This window comes from Bubalus kerabau, chromosome 14 (genome assembly GCF_029407905.1).
Source record: "Bubalus kerabau isolate K-KA32 ecotype Philippines breed swamp buffalo chromosome 14, PCC_UOA_SB_1v2, whole genome shotgun sequence".
Classification (NCBI taxonomy): domain Eukaryota; kingdom Metazoa; phylum Chordata; class Mammalia; order Artiodactyla; family Bovidae; genus Bubalus; species Bubalus kerabau.
In genome coordinates, this window is record NC_073637.1 from 83,230,136 (window position 1) to 83,251,147 (window position 21,012).

At 45.4% G+C, this 21,012-nt stretch overlaps 1 protein-coding gene across 2 annotated transcripts in view; it reads right to left on the minus strand.

Annotated features, from left to right (window-relative positions):
* The window catches only part of CHMP4C (charged multivesicular body protein 4C), a 32,376-nt gene extending 19,965 nt beyond the window's left edge, over positions 1-12,411 (minus strand). For both annotated transcript variants that reach the window (XM_055546758.1, XM_055546757.1), the window contains exon 1: positions 12,085-12,411. In XM_055546758.1, coding sequence (XP_055402733.1) covers positions 12,085-12,274 — 190 coding nt within the window. In that variant the 5' untranslated portion in view covers positions 12,275-12,411. The remainder of the gene's footprint in view (positions 1-12,084) is intronic.
* Between the last annotated feature and the right edge of the window lie 8,601 nt (positions 12,412-21,012).

Genomic DNA, 21,012 nt, shown 5'->3' on the forward strand with positions numbered 1-21,012 from the left:
AACAGAGAATGGAATATCCAAAGTGCTTGCCAAATGTTTGGCCATACAATTGTCTCTTTTACGAGTAATCAAATACAAAAGTGTAAACTTCATTCATTTAAACTAGATAGTTGGCATTAAATTTTAATTTGCAAATAAAGAACTTCTAATGCAGGGATTCCCAACTTGTAACAGAGAATAACCCACTTTTCCTTTCCTATACTTCTAAAGTCACCACTCTTGCTTGCTTGCTCTTGGAGAGCTTGTTTTGTCTGAGGGTAGCAGTTACACCGTTGGTATTTCAGTCACTAGACTGCTGGATTCAGAAGAGCTGACGGAGGCTGCACAGAGCAGGTGACGGGTGGGGCTTTAGCTTTTTCCCATCCTCACTGGAAATACCCACAAGGTAGAACTATTTGAGACAAAGGCTTAGCATGGGCTGAGAAAGCCTCTGGTCCAGGTTTAAGAGTTCTTACTGCTTTAAAGTATAAACATATAAACTTCAGACTAAGTACTAGATATTTCCAGTGAGTTTGGAAAAGACCCTGATGCTGGGAAAGATTGAGGACAGAAGGAGAAGGCGGCCATGGAGGATAAAAGGGTTGGATGGAGTCACCAACTCAATAGACATGAGTTTGAGCAAACTCCAGGAGATAGTGAAGGACAGAGAAGCCTGATGTGCTATAGTCCATGGGGTCACAAAGAGTTGGCTACAACTTAGCAATAGAACAACAACAATTCCCTATTAGCACCATTTCTTTGAGGTAAGTAATTAAAATCTCTGGTACAAGAAAGTTAGTTACTCAGGAAATGGTTTACTATTTGCTTTATATTTATTCCATATTGTTTTTTTGTTGTTGGTGTTCCTTCACCTTCTTCAAATTTTTGAGCCAATTGTGTATATTAGAACTTCTATCAAATGATAGAAAAAGTAGGAGAAACTAAAATTACCAGTATATACTAGAAGTTATGACTACAGCTTGCTAAAGCAGAAGACTGAGAGTGTGACTTTAGAAAATAAATCCTCAATATTATCTATATATTTTAAGCATTGGTGGTAATTTTGTCCCTTAAAAGCACAAATAAATCCATGTGTACTTAAGCATATAACAAAAATTGAGTGCCAAATTGGATTAATTATGTCCTTTCCAAACCAGAGCCCCAAAGCAAGGCATCATAAACTTTAAAACTCAGAATTGGAGCTCTTGCCTTATATCTCATATGTTTTGAGTTGTGTTTTATTGTGTTATCTTGAAAATAAAATCTCATCTGAAATAAGTAGTCCTAAATACTGAGAAACATACTAATAATACTAAGCACACCTGAGGACAAGCTCAGGGTCTTCTCCTGCCAGTTTCTTAAAGCTACAACACGTCATGGGATTTTGGCATAATCATGGTATTAGCAGTAACTTTTCTATCTTATTCTATTTTATTGTGGCTGACTCAATAAACTGTAAGATAGCATAAATAATGGAAAATTATATTTTTGCTGACTGGAAATATTTCCTAAAATAAGGTGCTCTTTTTTTCAGCTTTGTGGAATTTAGATGAAGAATAATAACAAATGCATGCTCCTATATTTATAATATTGCTTCAAATTCATGACGGAAAAAGTTAACTGTATATATAAAATGTTATATAATACAAAAATAGCAACAATTAGCCTCATATAAGGAACTATAATACATCAGCAAACTGTCAAAATTTGTGCCACAGGTACTTGAAAGAATGATTCTAGAAGAGAAACACTATATACTCTAGTTTCCGAGGAAGTAGAAAAGAAGCCAGTGGTAACTAGAAGTCAATTCAAGTTCACAAAGATGAAAAATGAGTTCAAAACCTAATCTTATAGGCTTCTTTTCTTTGGGTTACTCAAAGCTGACCCTAAGAAAAAATATGGACCACCCACTGGCTTTCTAACCTTGAATATATCAAAATCACCCAGAAAGCTATGAGTACCACTTATCCCAGATCTCAGAATCTCCTGCTGGGGCAGTTTAAAAACTCTCCAGGTGAAGCTGATGAAGCTAACACACTATCTATTCATAAACTGGCATTTGTGAACCAGAGGCGTGTGAATATAGTTTGGTTTTAGGAAGATAATTCACAAGGTATGCTGAGGCATTGTTAGGGAAAAGAGAAAAAAATAGAGGAGTAAGGTATATGGGCCAGAGATAGAGGTCAGGTGCATTCACAGCTAGATGAGTGACTGAACTCACTGAGTGCTGAGCTGTCAAACTGGTAATGTCGCCTTAGCTGAACCTCACATGAAACAGAGCTGCTTGGTGCAGACAGGACCCTGGACTGAAGGCTCTGGGAGCGTCCACCAGGCTCTGTCCTTGTGAGTGTGTGCGCAGTCGCTTCAGTCGTGTCCCACTCTCTTGTGACCCCATGGACTGCAGCCCGCCAGGCTCCTCTGTCCACGGCATTTTTCAGGCAAGAACACTGGAGGGGGTTGCCATTTCCTCCTCCAGGGGATCTTCCAGACCCAGGGATCTAATCTCTTGCGTCTCCTGCATTGGCAGGTGATTCTTTACCACTAGCACCACCTGGGAAGTTTTATTCAGTATATTTTAACAAATACTTTGACAACAACAAGAAGAAAAGGGCAGCTGATTCAACTAAAAGAAATCGCTCATACATTCTTTTTGTTGTTCAGTTGCCCAGTCGTGTCCAACTCTTTGCCACACCATGGACCACAGCACGCCAGGCCCTCACCATCTCCCAAAGTTTGCCCAAGCTCATGCCCATTGCATCAGTGATGCCATCTGTTGGGGGCCAGAGTGAGGCACTCCGCCCATGGCAAAGGTCATGAGGAAGGAGGCTCGACATACGCAAAGGCGGGATCGAGCCTCAGAAGTCCCCCTGGAAATCCTCGAGCATCTACCCCCATAACCAGAGCCTGCCTACTTTACTACTTTGTGCTCTCACCAACACCTCTGACTTTACGGGGGGCTGTCCCCCACCACCTCTTCTGGAGAAGGAGTTAACTTCGAGCTCCAGTTAATAATAATTCCTGGGCGTGACAGGAGTGTTTCAACCTACAAACTCCTCTGAAGGTTCTCTAGCCTGCCTGACAGGCTTGTCCGGCCACATGTGATTGCTCACAGCCTCCCAACCGTGAGAGGCACGAGATGCTTTAAACCTTCTAAAAACAGGTTCCTTAGAAAAGTTAGAAAACTATTGGTATAAGTATAATGGGCTGATTAGAAATTGTATTGGTGAGGGGTTTTTCATTTGTTGAGCCAATGTTTGTTGCTAAGTCTCCATATCCCCTGCCCTTACACACATTAATGAATATATAGAAGAAATAAGTATTAACCTTTGATATTAATCATGTTAGACCTTACGCTAAGTAAATTCTTTCTTTAACTAAAACCCACTACACCCTCACCCTATAGGGATGTAACTTTATTTGGGTGGCGTCTGTTTTGAGAATAATCACCCTGGAGAAATAAGTGTTCTGGTTGACTGACCGCTGTCACAAGGAGAGGGTCATAAATTGTCAGCAGCCCCCCCTGGCCAGAAGATGATGTAACACCCCTAAGACCTCTGTATACATTTGTATGAAGCACCTGACTTTGATAAAAGTCAGGTCTACTGACCCCGCGTGACTTTTGCATAACATCTCAGTGTATAAAAGTAGACCATGGAAAATAAAGAATGGGGATCAGTTCCTCAAAATACTGGTCTCCCAATGTCTTTCTCCTTCTCAAACTCTGGCTGAGTCTCCATCTGGAGCACGGAACCCACCATGCTTACTAATTTTGCCTGGGCTTCTAAGATCCGACCAGGGAGGCCTCAGTGTCTCCTCTCCTTCGGGAGAACAGAAGGATGCCTGTGGCCTACGTAAGTGGTGCAAACTTCTTGTCTTGAAGTTTTATTGGTCTCCCGCGTAAACCAAGCTACTCAGCCTCTTTTCTCCACTGAATTTTCCTACTGAGCTATCTTCATTCTATTACTCTTAACATCTCTAATTAATATCTAATTGAAGCTATTGTATCCTGATCCTCGCCGACGCCGTCCCCGCTTCGAATACCCTGGATCAGCCGGGGCTGGACCCCGGCAGCCATCCAGCCATCTCATCCTCTGATGCCCTATTCTCCTTCTGCTGTCAATCTTTTCCAGTATCAGGGACTTTTCCAATGAGTCAGCTGTTTGCATCAGATGACAAAAATACTGGAGTTTCAGCTTCAGCATCAGTCTTTCCAATGAGCATTCAGGGTTGTTTTCCCTTAAGATTGACTGGTTTATCAATATGTCTTATGTCTCATACATAAGATAATGAAATTGCAATTTAAAAATCTTAATTTTGAGACAACTGAAAATAAGATGATATTGAATAGACAAATATAAAATGCGGAATGCAAGCTTAACATATTGATTTACATAAAGGGGCAAGGGTAAATCTGGCTGGGATTTTTTTAACTCTTTCCAAGTCCAGTTGAACAAAAAGCAACTAAAATGGCATCTGGAAAAAGCAGATACAAACTCAAACTTGTCAGCAAAAAAGAGACACGACTCTGAGCTGGTCAGTACCTAAGTGTGTAAGTAAGTATGTAAATCTATGCAGGGCCAGATGGGAGAAGGAGAGATTAGGAAAGCAAGAAGTTTTTAAAATTACAGCTTAAGTGAATAGAGCTCCCAGGGCTGGTTCAGGTATTTTAGGTCTCGGTAAGGAACCTGCCTGCCCATGCAGGAGACATAGGTTTGATCCTTGGGTCGAGAAGATCCCCTGAAGGAGGAAATGTTAACCCACTCCAGGATTCTTGCCTCAAGAATCCCATGCACAGAGGAGCCTGGCGGGCTACAGTCCATGGGGTCGCAAAGACTGAACACGACTGCAGTGATTTAGCACACATCACACCCCACGGGGTAAAGCCCGACGGGCTCCATAGGTGAGGGAGGGAAATTGAGCGTAGGGGTTAAGAAAATATCACGTTTATATTGATCTGTCTTTTCCAAGAGAGAGCGAGGCAGTCGACAGGAGAATAAAACCTAGATACTGTTTGTTAGGGGTTTCCCAGGTGGCTCCGTGGTAAAGAATCCACCTGCCAATGCAGGAGAGGCAAGTTTGATCCCTGGGTCGGGAAGATCCCCTGGAGAAGGGCATGGCAACCCACTCCAGGACTCTTGCCTGGAGAATCCCATGGACGGAGGAGCTGGTGGGCCACAGTCCACGGGGTTGCAAACAGTCGGACACGACTGTGCCCCGTAGTGCTCCAGGAATAAAGTTCCTTTCCCTGACTCGGAGTATAGTGTGGTAAAAATAATCGGACAACCAGAGACCAACAGAACGCTTCATTCTGAGATGCTTGGGGGCGATCTGAATACTGGGGGTCCCTGGGGCCCTTCACGATGACTGTGGAGTTACAGGACCGTGTGGCTTTCCTACTGGAAGCTAATGCGGGTGCCTGAAAGGCCTTGCCAGGAGCTCGGGAAATGTCCCCTCACAGCCCTCCTGCGGGGGGCGGTGGACGTTTCCCGTCCTAGTATCTGAGCGGCGGCAGGCTGAGGGGAGAAACAGAGGGACGGATGACGGAAAAGCAGAGCGGAGACGGTGCCCCCCGTTTCCCGGCCGCTGAACACGTCACAGACCCTCAGACGGCATCCGAGTCACCGCGCTGTCTGCTCAGAGTTCAGGTTTCCGACCCCTCCACTCACCCACTGAACTGGAAGTTTTAGGGGCCTCCTTGTAAGTGCACCCCTTCACCAGCACCCTCGGGGTTCCGGTGCGGCTGGACTGAGGCCCCCGTGGTGGGAGCTTTGTTCAGAAAGGAGGCCGCCCCTTCGGTGAGGCCTCCCCGGGGACCTTCCCCGCCGCCGGTCTGTCTCCTGTTACCTGAGCCCCTGGCACTCGCCCCGCTGGCACTGGGGTCGTTCTCTTCGCCCAGTTCTTCGCGGCCCTGGTGTGCGGCTGCAGGGTTCAGCTCTGTGACCACTGTCACAAAAAGCCCAAAGGGAGTCCAACACGGAGCTAAGCCGGGAGGGCTGTGCGCACAGCCGACTCCGAGGAAGCCCGGCCCGCATCCTGACTCAAGACAAAGTCATCCTTGCCGCCAGCAGCGGGGCTCAGCGTGAGCGAACGACGCCCACAGCGGACTCCCCACCCGGGGGCTCTCATTTCACCCAGGCCTGCAGCAGGGTGGCCGGCCTCAGCCCCGCGGTCAGCGCCCTGTGACGCGGACGGCCGTGGCCGGAGCCCCTCCGCCCCGGGCCGCCCCTTCCCGCATGGAGACGAGTCTGGTTTCCTGCTCGGCCTGGGAGGCCGCCCCAGGCTGAGAGGAGAGGGCAGAGAGGGCCCAGGCGCCGCGCGCCGCTCTCGGGCCGAGCGACCCCCTGCGAGGGGCGAGACAGTGACAGACCTGGGGCTGCAGCGCAGGCAGCCTGGGGCTGGCCGACCGCGGCCTCCAGACGCCGACCGCCTGCAAGGGACCGAGGGCTGCATTCACCGCGTCGTCTCAGAAAGACTCGAGCCCGTGTGGGGCCGACCTCACCTTTAACAAACCGCCGCGGTACCACAAAGGCGGATGCTTACAGAGCACTGAGTTAAGGGCTTTAAACAGTAAAGTCAAGCGCCCTCAGCCCTGAGGATCAACCTTATCTTCAACTTCACGCAGGTAACGAAACTGAGACTCAGGCCGGCCCAGCCAAAGGTTGAAACTCACCAGCTTCTAAGTGGCAGGACGGGGCCAGGATCACATCCAGGGCTACGTGCCCGGAAGCCCAGGCTCCCGACTACAACAACAAGTTACTTTCTGTCAAATGTTTACACGTTTAATGGAAGCTGAAGAGGTGTATTACAGTTAAGTGAATCCCTGCGTACCATCTTTTAATGACACTAGCTTAAAAAAAAAAAAGAAAAGAAAAGCCTCATAAGGGAGGTTAGAACCGGGACCTAAGGTCTAAGGGTTCCACCGACAGGTGCGGCAGGAGGGGACTGCAAGGCAGTGAAACGCTGAGGCCCCCGCTTCGGGGTCAACAGTCCTTGGACACAGGGCTGTTACTGTCCGTTTGCAGTGGGGACGCAGATGCGGAGCACAGACTTGTGGACACAGCCGGGAGGGACAGGGTGGGGCAGACTGAGAGAGCAGCGTGCAAACACACGGCCACGTGTAACAGAGACAGCGGGTGGGAGCTTGCTGGGTGACACAGAGACCCCACTCCGAGCTCTGCCAATACCTGGAGGGTGGGATGGGACGGGCGGAGGGAGGGGACACGTGAACACCTGTGCCTGGTTCATGCTGATGTACGGCAGAAACCATCACAACACCGTAAAGCAACTATCCTCCAATTAAAATGCATTTTTTAAAAATAGATAACTAGTGAGCAATGGCAACCCACTCCAGTACTCTTGCCTGGAAAATCCCATGGACGTAGGAGCCTGGTGGGCTGCAGTCCATGGGGTCGCAAAGAGTCGGACACAACTGAAGCGACTTAGCAACAGCAGCAGCAGCAGTGAGAACCTACTGAATAACACAGAGAACTTCACTTAAATGGGAAGGAAATCCAAAAAAGAGGGAATATATGTGTATATGCTGCTAAGTTGCTTCAGTTGTGTCCGACTCTGTGCGACCCCATAGATGGCAGCCTACCAGGCTCCCCCGTCCCTGGGATTCTCCAGGCAGGAACACTGGAGTGGGTTGCCATTTCCTTCTCCAATGCATAAAAGTGAAAAGTGAAAGTGAAGTCGCTCAGTCGTGTCCGACTCTTCCAACACCATGAACTGCAGCCCACCAGGCTCCTCCGTCCATGGGATTTTCCAGGCAAGAGCACTGCAGTGGGGTGCCATTGCCTTCTCTGATATGTATGTGTATATATATATACATATATAGCTGATTCACTTTGCCTTACAGTAGAAACTAACACAACATTGTAAAGCAACTATACTCCAATAACATTTTTTAGATAAATGAATAAAAACAATTTTTTAAAGTCCTCCAGCCGCTGGTCCTTGGCCACCCCCTTGACACACACAAGTGTCATCAGTGCTCACGGGTGCCGTGATACGAAAATGGCCAGGAAGCACTTGTATTTCCACCCCATTAACATGACCATGGATTCGGTTTCCTCATCCTTAACCCTGGCCACAGGGCAGAGTCACCCCTGGAGGCACGTTCAAAAACGGATGTCCCAGCCCCACTCCAGCCAGTTACACTAGAATCTGTGGGGGTGGGATCCTCCAAGCATCAAGGCGACTTTCACATACAGCCAGGATTGAAGACTGCTCTCGAGGACAGTGCTCAGCAGAAGCAGAAAAAGGAATTAAGTGGTATCTAAAAAATGTGCTTTCCCACAAAGCGGATTGCTGGTTATAAAGGAGTTCTGTCATAGTAATCTGAATGAACTGTGCTAAAGACCTTCTACTCTTCTCCAGTTTTTAACCAGACTGTAGACCTTGCTTCCAAATGTTACTCTGTCAGGTCAACAGGGCCTTGATATCATGGTTGTTTTCACTCAGGCTCGTTTAGGTAGAACATGGAAACTGCCAGAGAAGTCTGAAGGGAGCATCAGCCTCCACTGCACGGCCTTGTTCTGAGTTACAGCGAAAGCGAGTTTCAGACTCGGATCTGCAGACACGCCTATTAAACAAACACATCTTGGCCACGTGGGCCAAAACAGTTCGTCAACCAGTTTTATCAGCTCACTGAAGCCCCAGCTCCATGTCTTTTAGTCCAATATACGTGATATGCAAGGCTCACTGAACACAGACAATGACCTTCACTGGCAGGGTGCCATGCTCTATGGAAGGTCAGACACCCACCTGGACCCAGGACTGGACGCTGCACTGATCTGACCAAGCCCCAGGCGCCATCCTAATGTTAGTTATAAACCTCATACATCCTTGATGCCTGTCCTGACATTGCGAGCAAGGAAGTACCTCTAAACTCTTAGCCAACCCACATGTTTAGGATAGCCACAGTTTCACCAATGAGACCCCATTTCTAACGTTTATTATGCTAATATAACAGTTACTCATTTTACCAATAAAACCCATTTTTGACATTGAGGATGCTAGCTGTCAAAACTTCTGTTGTGGAGACCATGGAAGAAAGTGAAGTGGCCAGGAATGTGCAGTGTCCACTGCAGCACTGCTCACAACAGCCAAGACACAGAAGCAACCTAAGTGTCCACCGACAGGGAACGGATAAAGAAGATATGGTGGAATATCATTCTTGTTTAGTCACTCAGTCATAGCTAACTCTTTCACAATCCCATGGACTCTAGCCTGCCAAGCTCCTCTGCCCATGGGATTTCCCAGGCAAGAACACTGGTGTGGACTGCCATTTCCTTCTGGAGTGGAATATTACTAGCCATCAATAAGAGTGAAATAATTTGCAGCAGCAAGGATGGACCTAGAGATTGTCATAGTGAGTGAAGTAACAAAAAGAAGGAGGAATAGTATGATATTCTCTATATGCAGAATATAAAAAGAAATCTAAAAAAGAATCTAAAAAGAAATGATACAAATGAACTTATTTACAAAACAGAAACAAACTCACAGACTTAGAGAACATAGTTATGGTTGCCAGAGGGATAAGAACAGGAGGAAGAGATAGTGAGGGAGTTTGGAATTGATGTGTACACACATCTGTATTTAAAGTGGACGACCAACAGGGACCTACTGCAGAGCACAGGGAACTCTGCTCCGTGTCATAAGCAGTCTGGATGGGAGGGGAGTTGGGGGAGAATGGATGCATGGATACGTGTGGCTGAGTCCCTTTACTGCTCACCTGAAACTATCACAGCATTGTTATCGGCTATTCTCCAATACAAAATAAAAAGTTTTTCTTTTTAATTGTTCTGTCTGGGAGTGTGGCCCTTTCTGAAATGATATTAACTGGACACCCAACGAGTGTTCTTGACAGCATGTTATCGGACTAACCACCTCTAGAAGTAAAACTTTCACTGCGGGTACATATGTCACTCGGATTACCAGGTAATTTACAGCTGTTCTAACACTGAAATTGTGTAGCACGAGGCCCTTTTAGTACTAAGTATATTTGGTTTTATTACATGTGTGAAAATATTTCTTAGTGGCTAATGGAAAATAGTAGCCATGAGCATGTGAAGTTACTGGTTTATTTGGAAGATGCTGATACTGGCAGTGTATCCAGTGCGCGGTCTATGACCAGATTCTTTCACAGCTTAGATTACAGATGGCCTCAGCCAACCACACTCTCCCTATTCAAGGCCCACTGCAGAACCAGGTGAGGGCCACACCAGTGAAGGTCCCACGGATAAATGACAAAAGATAAATGGCCTTTCTGACATCAATTGATTATTAATATTTGAACTTGAGACTTATATCTGTAGCTCCTCTGATTTAAGGAAGTTAGATTGACATTCTTATGAGTGTTGTCTTTGTGTGAATCTCTATAAAGTCTACTTATAGACACTTTAGCGTATTGCCACCTCAAGAACATTTCTATATTATTTTACATTATTTTCTTCTGAAAGCAAATCTATATTTCCACCACTTCACAGAAGCAGATGTTTTTTATTTTTCAGATTTTTTAAGCCAATATTTACTTAACAACCACTGTGGATAAAGCTACAAACAGATCCAAATGGATAACAAAACAAAACAAAACAAACCTTGACAGACACTAAGCAAATGTCGGAGTGCCTATCAAACTGAAGAGGAGGGACCCAGGAAAAGAACAACCAATGGCTTTTTAGCAAGTCTTAATGTCAGAGTCTCTCCGCATAAACTGCCATTGAATAACACCCCAAAATATTTTCAGACATGAAGTAAAAATAGAAACCAGCACTTAACTCTAAAACAGGCCATAATGGGGACAAGAGTTGTACGCCAGAGCAGAGGAAAATGAAACTCGGTTTCTTTATTGTTGGTTATAAAACGGGCTCAAGTGTAGCACGCACATTCTTGGGGGAGAGCAAGACTTTGAAGGCCAATTCCAAGACGTGGTTCCTTTCCAGCATTAAACAATGGCAGGGCATTTAGGGCAAACTAAACCTTCCCAAGGTTTCATTATGACTCAGAAAGCCTAACTTCTTGGGGATGCAAGTTCAGGGTTCGGTGGTGAGCAGAGTCCTGAATTGCCAGCCCTATTTCTGGGTCTGCCATTGACCTTGTGTTACAAGAGCAAATCATTTCAACTTCTTGCTGGGTTTTTATATGCGCCACGGGGGCTGTTTAGATTTGTTCAGCCATTCACTGAAGAAAGCAATTCACCCTGGCAAAGAACAAAGGGTTCAAGGTGCAAGAGAAGCACCCAGAATGATTACTGACTCAAAGTCCTTCCCAAGTGGCAATAGCCAGTGGTAGAATTAATATTTAAATCTCTCTTTTTTTTTTTTCATATCTCAACTGCACCACCAGCTAAAGTCTTCCACAGCGAAGGGAACCGGAACACACCAGAATATGCGTCCCTGGAGACTTACAGGCAAGTTAAACTGTGTGAGTCAAAACACAAACGCAGGGCAGGAAAGTTGATACGTGCAGCTGGAGTCAGCAGGACTGGACCAGGGTGAGACAAGCCGGGGGCAAACTTTAAAGCGGCACCCCCCCAAAAAAAAAGATTATCTTATAACCCAGATAAGTAAGATTTTATTGGAATATTTTTGAAATTCAAAATTAAGGCAAAAAACTCGATGATGAACAAAACATCACATTTTAAAATGGATTTGATTTTTTTTTTAAGTCTGTACAGAACACATAGGTGTGTGTGTTAGTCGCTCAGTCCTGTCCGACTCTTTATGAGCCCACCAGGCTCCTCTGTCCATGGGATTCTCCAGGCAAGAACACTGGAGTGGGTTGCCATTTCCTTCTCCAGAACACATAGGAGCCAACTGCAAAAGAAAAGAACCAATAACACCAATCCAGTCTTTACTTTAAATGTTGATGTTTTGTTCATCACAGATGCTTCTGTGTCAACTTTGAGCTTTCTAAAGATTGCATTAAAAATGCGATTCGCCTTGATCACTGAGATTTTTGGTGTGTCTTCCTCTTTCGCCATCGAGGATGGTGCTGCGCTCAGCCCTCTCCCAGTCCGGGCCGGGGGATCATCACCGGTTCCCAGAAAGGCCGGGCCAGGCGCCGGGCGGACGGGGCTGCCCCAGGCCAGGGGGTGCCTACCTCGTTTGTTCTGCGTCCCGTGCTTCCTGGCCAGGCTGAGCTCTCTCTGGATGCGGCCTTCCAGGTACTCCTGCTTCTTGCCCAGCATCTCCTCCGTCTCCCGAAGTCGGGCCAGAGCTTCCTGGGCGCTGGGGGCCGCGCGGCTCTTGGAAGAGCCTCCGCCTTTGAAGAACTTGCCTAACTTGCTCATGGTGCTGGGGGGCCGGGCAGCGGTCCGCGGGGCTCGGGGCTCGGGGCTCGGGCTCCGGGCGCGCCTGCGAGCAGGTGAGCGACGTCCGCCCGGATCTCGGCCAGGCCCGGGGAGGCGGCGCCCCCGAGTCCACACGCCGTCGGGCGCAGGTGACTCCCTCTCCCGGGCATTTCCTGGCGGCCGGGCCCGCCCCGCGCGCCGGGAGGGGAGGGTACCGCAGGCGGACGCGGCGGCCCCGCCCGGGCCCCGGGCATCGGGAGGAAAGAGAAAGAAAGAGCTGGAAAGGCCGCCGGGGCCGCAGCCCGGGGCTGCTGTACCCAAGCTGGGGACTCACCCGGGGCCAGTGACCGGTTTGATGCCGGCCCAGAGAAGCCCAGACCGCTGTCGGGGGTCTAGTGCGGGGCCCGAAGTTGAGTTCAGTTCAGTTCAGTCGCTCAGTCGTGTGCGACTCTGCGACCCCATGGACCGCAGCACGCGAGGCCTCCCTGCCCATCACCAACTCCCGGAGTCCACCCAAACCCATGTCCATCGAGTCGGTGATGCCATCCAACCATCTCATCCTCTGTTGTCCCCTTCTCTTTCTGTCTTCAATCTTTCCCAGCTTCAGGGTCTTTTCCAATGAATCAGCTGTTTGCATCAGGTGGCCAAAGTATTGGAGTTTCAGCTTCAGCATCAGTCCTTCCAATGAATGTTCAGGACTGACTTCCTTTAGGATGGACTGGTTGGATCTCCTTGCAGTCCAAGGGACTCTCAAGACACTTCTCCAACACCACAGTTCAAAAGCATCAATTCTTCGGCGCTCCGCTTTCTTCACAGTCCAACCCTCACATCCATACATGACCACTGGAAAAACCATAGCCTTGACTAGACGGACCTTTGTTGGCAAAGTAATGTCTCTGCTTTTCAATATGCTTTCTGGATTGGTCATAACTTTTCTTCCAAGGAGCAAGCATCTTTTAATTTCATGGCGGCAGTTACCATCTGCAGTGATTTTGGAGCCCCAGAAAATAAAGTCTGACACTGTTTCCACTGTTTCCCTGAAAGCCGGTGTGTAATGTACATGCACCTTGCCGACCTGGCCTGGAAGGACAAGATGCTGGTGCCCCACGCGTGCGTCCTGTGTTTTTGTCTGTGACTGCGTATGAGCACAGGGCCAGGTCTCTGTGAATAAGAATATTCAGGTAGGCTCGTGCCGGGGTGCATGGTGCGGGTAGGGAGGGTGGGGGACGCTGGCTTGCAGGGACGTTTGTGTGCCTCTGTGATGCAGGTGTGATGGCAAGTGGCTTATTCTCAGAGCACCTGGTCTGACTGGGCGCATTGCCGCAGGTGTAGACTGGGCTTGTTGATGTGTGCTGGCTGCCCGTGGGCACGGGTGGATTCTAGATCACCACCCCCCACACACGGCTTGCAGTGAGGGAGGCGGGGAGCATCTCTTTTCCTAACGTGGGGACTTGGGAGTGTGTTTCGTGGCCGCATTCAATTCAGCGTCACTTTAAGTATCTCTCTCTCTGTAGTCACTAAGTCAGGTCCGACTCTTGCGACCCCAGGGACTGTAGCCCGCCAGGCTCCTCCGACCATGGAGTTCTCCAGGCAAGAACACTGGAGAGGGTTGCCATTTCCTGCTCCAGCTGTTAGTATATACAAAGCCTTTAATGGGGCGTCCTTGTGTTTGGATCTGTATCAGATGCCTTTGGAGAGACACCTCAGTAACAAAAGGGAAAGAATGTCTTAGAGAAAAGCAACATTCTCTTGTTCCTTTTCAATATCTCAGTCCCGTCTATTAGAGCTGCAAACAAAGAATTTGGTAAGATGAAAGCACAGCAGTGGGTAATGATTATGGATGATGCAATTCAACTGAGAATCTGTGCAGAGCATGTTACAAAGATGTGGGATACGGGACTGAGTCTGTGTCCTACTTTTCCAGGGCTCTGATGGCCTCCACATAATACAGGCCTATTTGAGCAACATTACCCACTGCCATCAGGACCTGTTTGTGATCATTAGCTACCCACTGATTATTAAAGGGGGGGAAGCACCCATTACTCTGACAGACACACCTTGCTATTCAAGACCAATAACCCACTTTTGTCCACTATCACACCAACCCAGAAGCATCAGTTCAGTCCATTTTACCCAACATTGGTAGATCCAGCATTACATCTTGACAAAGAAATTGGAAAATTTTGTAAGAGGCTTAGTGTCCTATATCTTAGACACACAAACATGTGAACTTATAATTTCCCAATAACTACAGCCTGCCGTCTCTTACCATTTCCTGCCTGGCCATCCAAAGCACTTATGAACTGTAATACACCTAATCTTGTGTATATTACACTATAATAAGCATTATCTTTTGTTATTATCTAAATGGTTCATAAATCTGTTTTGGAACTTATTTTCTTGCTTAGATTTTAAGCCCTTTGAGAGTGGAGAAATCGCACATGTTCTGTTGGTCAGTTTAACCAAAGTTTACTGAGAGTATTCTACACATAAGGTTCTGGGAATGCAAGTATAGTCTGCCATCTGGGAGCTCAGCTTATAGTAATTGTAGCAACGGGTGCCATATTTGAGCACCTATTATATGGCAAGCATGCCACATGTCTTCTTAATAACCCCTACATCAACCACACAAAACAGGTACTGCCGCTCTTCTGACAGATAAACAACCCGGCTCAGCTGGTGACTTGGACAAGTTCACATAGGTAGTGAGTGTAAAAGATCCTTTTGTTTTAAAGCTTCTGGTCTTTCTGCTGTTTACATGACCTTTCCCTCTGTGTGGTTCGGACCAGAGGAGAAACTCACAGAGCATTTATTTAATTAAATAACAGGGGGAGTAAAGAGGCTGATATGAGGTATCAACTTTCAGAGATCATACAAGCATTACTGAGTCCATAGAGGGGTATGTTTAGATAAGAACCTCTCCAGTATAGAAAAAAAACATTCCTTTCTGGCTCACTAGACTCTGTATTTTTGTTGACAGAACATTGAAGAAATAGAACAGAGGGACGGAAAGTTATAATGAGCTACTTAGTCATCCATCTATCCATTGGATAGATAGTTTCATTCAACAGCTACTTATGGAGCATCTCTGTTTCGGACATTATGGTAGACAGTGAGGAGATGATTAAGAACAAGATGAAGGCATTTTACAGGTTAGGAGAGAAGATAGGACGTAAGCAACTTATCCCACAAATAATAGATTTTATAAGTTAAAGTTTTAATAAGTGCTATGGAGAACTCGGAAGGACAGAGACCTGTCAGAACAAATTGTAGATAAAGTTGATTTTGTCTTGGGTGTCAAAAAAAGGTGGCTTGAAAAAGTGACATTTAACCTGGAATTTGAATGATGAATAGAGAATAGCTTGGTATAGAGAAGGGAAACTGGTATTCCAAGATAAGGAATCATTCATTCATTATTTTTGGCTGAGTGCATACGATGTAGCCAGTACAGATCCGGATGCTGGAGACTCAGCAGTGAAGAAAGAGAAACTAAAATCCATGCATTTTTGAAGCCTACTTTCTAGTCAGGAAATGATGGACAATTAATTAAGAAAGCAATGTACTCGATGGGAAAAATAAAGCAGGTAGTGTTAGAGAATTAATGATCCAGACAATATGTGGAAAAACATCAAGTCTAAAGAATTAGGTTTTGACATAAAGCCAGGTTTCTGGTGACAGAAGAGCTGTGAGATTGTCTCTAAACGTCAGCTGAGTCCTGGTCACATAGGGGCCACCTGATGTTCTAAGGATCTTGTTTTGTATCCAAAGAGCAAATGAAAATCAGTCAGAATTTAAAAGAAAGGATGTAATCATTAATTTAAAATTCAATGGAAAAATCTATTTTACTCAATTTAGTGTGTCACACTTTCAGAAACACACGTGGTGTGCAAAGCAAGCTACATTTGAATTAAAAATTGTTCCCTTCCATTAATATGTAAATTCAATAGGGAAAAAATACTACTGGCAAGCAAGCCATCCATCCAAATATATATTAGTGTTTAATCCAGCAGTGGGATTTAGAGAATAAATGTTTAAATCAATGATGTAGAAGCTGAAAATAACACATTAATCTTCATTCAATACTCATCCTATAAATGTGGTTTCATAAAGAGTTCTCAGCAGCTAGTGTGTTTTTCATTTTTTAATCTCAATTGATCTCAGCTAATAAGGAGGCTCTTGTTCAAAAGAATGATCTTGTTCAGAATGATTTACCATGGTTAAGATGGCAAAGGAAATTGGAAATTTATAGATCTGTTAAAAAGACTTAGATGTCAGGCTAATTGATACATTTTGGTCACCCCTTGAAATTACATCCATTTTTAGAATGCCAAATGAACTCTCCAAAGCAGCAGCAGAAGAATTACCCTTTAAACACACTGAAGAATCATCAAATAGTTATTTATTAAACAGCTCAACGAGCATGTACACATTCTTTCCATCAGCAGTTTTTTGTTTGTTTCTCAGAACTAGATATTCATTGTATATAACACAATCACAGTAATAAATACAAAAGTAGCCATTATGAAAAACAATAATTTTGAAAAAATAAGTTTTATTGCCCTAATTGATAATGAAGATCTACGGTGCCTCTGACTGAGTTTTGCCTGCATAGCTCTGTATGCATATTTTCTCATATCTCTGTCCATGCCTGATTAGAAAGAAATTAAAGAATCTAAGGGTTCTCAGATTGAGCTATAAAGTGTTTTCTACACCAGCCACTTAATGAATATAAAAGGAGAGGTAACCCATCTACCTCAGCATCATCTTTATCACATAAGCTTCCCAAAGTTGATTTTTGATGCGTGCTAAGTCACTTTAGTCGTGTCTGACTCTTTGTGAGTCTATGACTATAGCCCGCCAGGCTCCTCTGTCCATAGGGTTCTCCAGGCAAGAATACTGGAGTGGGTTGCTGTGCCCTCCTTCAGGGGATCTTCCCGATGCAGGGATTGAACCTGCGTCTCTTACATCTACCTAGGAAGCCCCTGATTCTTAACAAAGATCATTGGAGAATTGGATTCTCCCCCAAGAGCCTGCAGAAGGAACACAGTTATGCCAACACGTTGGTTGTAGGAGTTTTCACATCCAGTACTGTGCGATGATAAATTTGTGTTTTTTTAAGCCATTAAATTTGTGGGAATTTATTGTAGTAACAATAGAAAACTAGTACATATAACAAGGAGCTGATCTGATCTAGGGCGGGTCCTAGAAACTCTTTTGAGAGCTGGACGATGAGGAGGAGAAAAGTAAGTAAGTGAGGAAAGGAGAGAGCATCCCAGACTGAGAGACTAGTCCATGTGGTGGAGCAGAATAGCTGGTGAGTACAATTACTTAAGACGTCAGTGGGAAGACAGAGAAGGAGAGTAGTTTCAGATGCTAGGGACAGGGAAGCAGGAGGTGGGTAATTTTTTAAGCCATTCTATGAAATGGGAGTAATAATAGAATATATCTTAAAGTTTCATTATAAAGATTAAATAATTCATTTAGGAGCCTGGTACATAATAAAATAATCCAAAATTTTAGCTGTTATTATTGTTCAGTTCAGTTCAGATGCTCAGCCGTGTCTGACTCTTTTCGACTCCATTAACTGCAGCAGGCCAGGCCTCCCTGTCCATCACCAACTCCTGGAGCTTGTCCAAACTCATGTCCATCAAGTCAGAGATGCCATCCAACCATCTCATCCTCTGTCGTCCCCTTCTCCTCCAGCCTTCAATCTTTCCCAGCATCAGGGTCTTTTCCAATGAGTCAGCTCTTCACATCAGATGACCAAAGTATTGGAGTTTCAGCTTCCACATCAGTCCTTCCAATGAATATTCAGGATTGATTTCCTTTAGGATTGACTGGTTGGATCTCCTTGCAGTCCAAGGGACTCTCAAGAGTCTTCTCCAGTATTGTTAGGTTTGAATAAATGTTCAAGATTTGATTTTGAATATATTGTGCAAGATAAGTGTTAGGGATAGATCAAATCTACTGAATGTTACATAAACATACAAGACAGATTAACGAACAGCTACACAGTGAACATCTGTGTAACCACAGCACAGCCCCCTGTCCTCGTGGAGCTTGCAGTACAGAGGGGAAGACAAACATTAATCAAATAATTAAATAAACAAGTAGAAAATCAAATCTGGGACAAATGTCTTGGAGGGGTACGAGGTGAATGTCACACTAGCAGGGTTTGTCCTAGACAGGAAGAACAAAGCATTTCCTAAGGAAAACGTGCTTGTGGGAGCCACTAAAGGAGCAGCAGAAGTGGGCCAGATCAAATGGGAGAGGGCAGAGTGTTCCAGGCACGAAGAGCACCAAGTGTGAAGGGCCTGAGACTGAATATGAAGAGGCCCTGGGGAGATAAACAGAAGAGAAAGACGGGTTGGGCCAAGATTTGTAAGACTTTAAATGCCAAGCCGAGTCATTCCTTTCTAGATCATGTGAGCTCCTTGAGATTGGGTCTTAATCAAACCTAGAATCTTTGATTCTATATCAAACCTAGAATCTTTTTTGATATATAATAGATACTCAAAGGACTTGCTAAGTTGACTTAAGTGCAGATTTCATTTTGTAGCTAATAGAAGCCACTGAAGGTTTTTTTTTGGCAGGGGGGACAGGTAAATTATAATCTTGCCTGGTTAGTGTTAGTAAGAAACATATGTTTCAAGTCCCACTTACTTACTATAGCAGACAGCTAATGTCCTGGAGGACTGAATTTTTGCCTGTGCATTCAGAAGTCTTTCCCAGGTGAAAGGGTAAAAGCATTACACTCTGAAGGTGGAGTAAGAGTGAAACCTGTCTGCTAAACTGGTCCAATGATAAGAATGACAGTGAGGCCACTTGTTAAAAACATAGCTTCCCAGGACCCATCCTAGACCCTGTAAACAAGACTCCGGAAAAGCTGTGTGCAGCTGTATTTATTGACACGCACTTTACCTGATTCTTCTTCTCAAGCAGGTTTGGAAAACTCTGGTATGGAGGACCTTTAAGGGCAACGGAAAGGCATGTGCAGAAGTATGAACATCTGAAAGAGCCAGAAGGTATATTATGAAAATGACTGGGGAATAGGGCGTCTGAGAGGAAGTGGTTGTTACTGAGGCTGGAAATTGTGAAAAGCTTTACTGGTAAAGTTTGTCCTCGCTAAGCTGAAAAATCTTGTGAATGATGGAGACCCAATGGAAGATCTTAGGCAAGGAAGTGAGGTTTGGGGGAGGAAATAATTCAAGAAATGGAAAAGTACAGGTTTGAGAGACATTTTTGAGAAATAATTGAGAGTGCTTAATGGCTACTTTTATGAGAGAAGTGAGAAAGGAGAGGTGGAGAATGAATCCAAGGCTTCTCGTCTGGCAGAGTGCCTTTGTTAGGGAGCAGATGATGTGGTAAGAAAGCATTCCATTTTAGACTTAGAAATACAGAAGGAGAAACCTCCAATTTGGGAGGAAGTTCTCAAGGCAGAGAATATGGTTAAGGAAGTCATTGGAACCATGGGAGTGTCACTTGTACGAGGATGTAAACTGATAAATGGTCCAAGCACAAAATTAAGGGGAAATGGGCATGTTTAAGTAGCACTTACAGAAGTCCTTCCCAGGTGGCTCTGTGATAAAGAACACACCTGCCAGTGCAGGAGACTCAGGAGATGTAGGTTCCATCCCTGGGTCGGGAAGATCCCCCGGAGAAAGGAACAGCTACCCACTCCAGTATTCCTGCCTGAAAATCCCATGGACAGAGGCGCCTGGCAGGCTGCAGTTCACGGGGTCACAAAAGAGCAGGACACAACTCAGCAACCAAACAGCAACAAGGGGAGAAATCAGCAAAGAGACTCGATGGAGACGGAAGAGTTAGCAGCTGTGGTCTCGGCTGTCCTCGCCATCTACTGGCAACCTCCTTCGAGAGGGCTTATGCCAGGACTGTTGTACTCATTGCCTCTGACCCCACAGCAGGCCACCACCGACCCACGCCTCTGCTGGAGACTCCTGGACACTCACAGCAAGTCTGGCTCAGTCTCATTGGGGCCACTGCTCCTTTCTCCTGGGTCCTGGTGCGCACGAGGGTTTGCTTCTGCTTCCCCAGTCGTGCGGAAGTTCTGTAACAAATCCCACCGGCCTTCAAAGTCAAATTCCCTGGAGGTTCTCAGTCCCTTTGCCAGATCCCCAGGTTGGGAAATCTGTTGTGGGTCCTAGAACTTTCACAACAGTGTGAGAACTTCTTTGGTATAATTGTTCTCCGGTTTGTGGAAACATCTAATGCTTCCTATACTCCCATGCTAGTGAACTGAAAGAACAAAAACATTTCCATTATTATTGCACTGATAAATAAATATTTGCCACCCATCTAGAACATTTAACAGTAAAATTCTAGAAAATCTGCCCTTGGTTAATGCTATCAGATAAAGAAACATACAAAATCTATATAAGCCACTGGTTTTTAATTTTAAATTTCTTTATTTTTTATTGGAGTATAGTTGATTTACAATATTGTTTTACCTTCTGCTATACAGCAAAGTGAATCAGTTATACATATATCCACTCTTTTTTTAGGTTCTTTTCCCATATAAGTCATTAAAGAGTATTGAGTAAAGTTCCCTGAGCTATTCAGTAGGTTCTGACTAGTTATCTCTTTTATATATAGCAGTGAGCATGTCATCCCAACCTCCCAAGTTATCCCTTCTCCCAAGCTGAGCTTCCCTGTGGCTCAGTGGGTGAAGAATTTGCCTGCAATGCAGGGGATAGGGGTTTGATTCCTGTGTCGGGAAG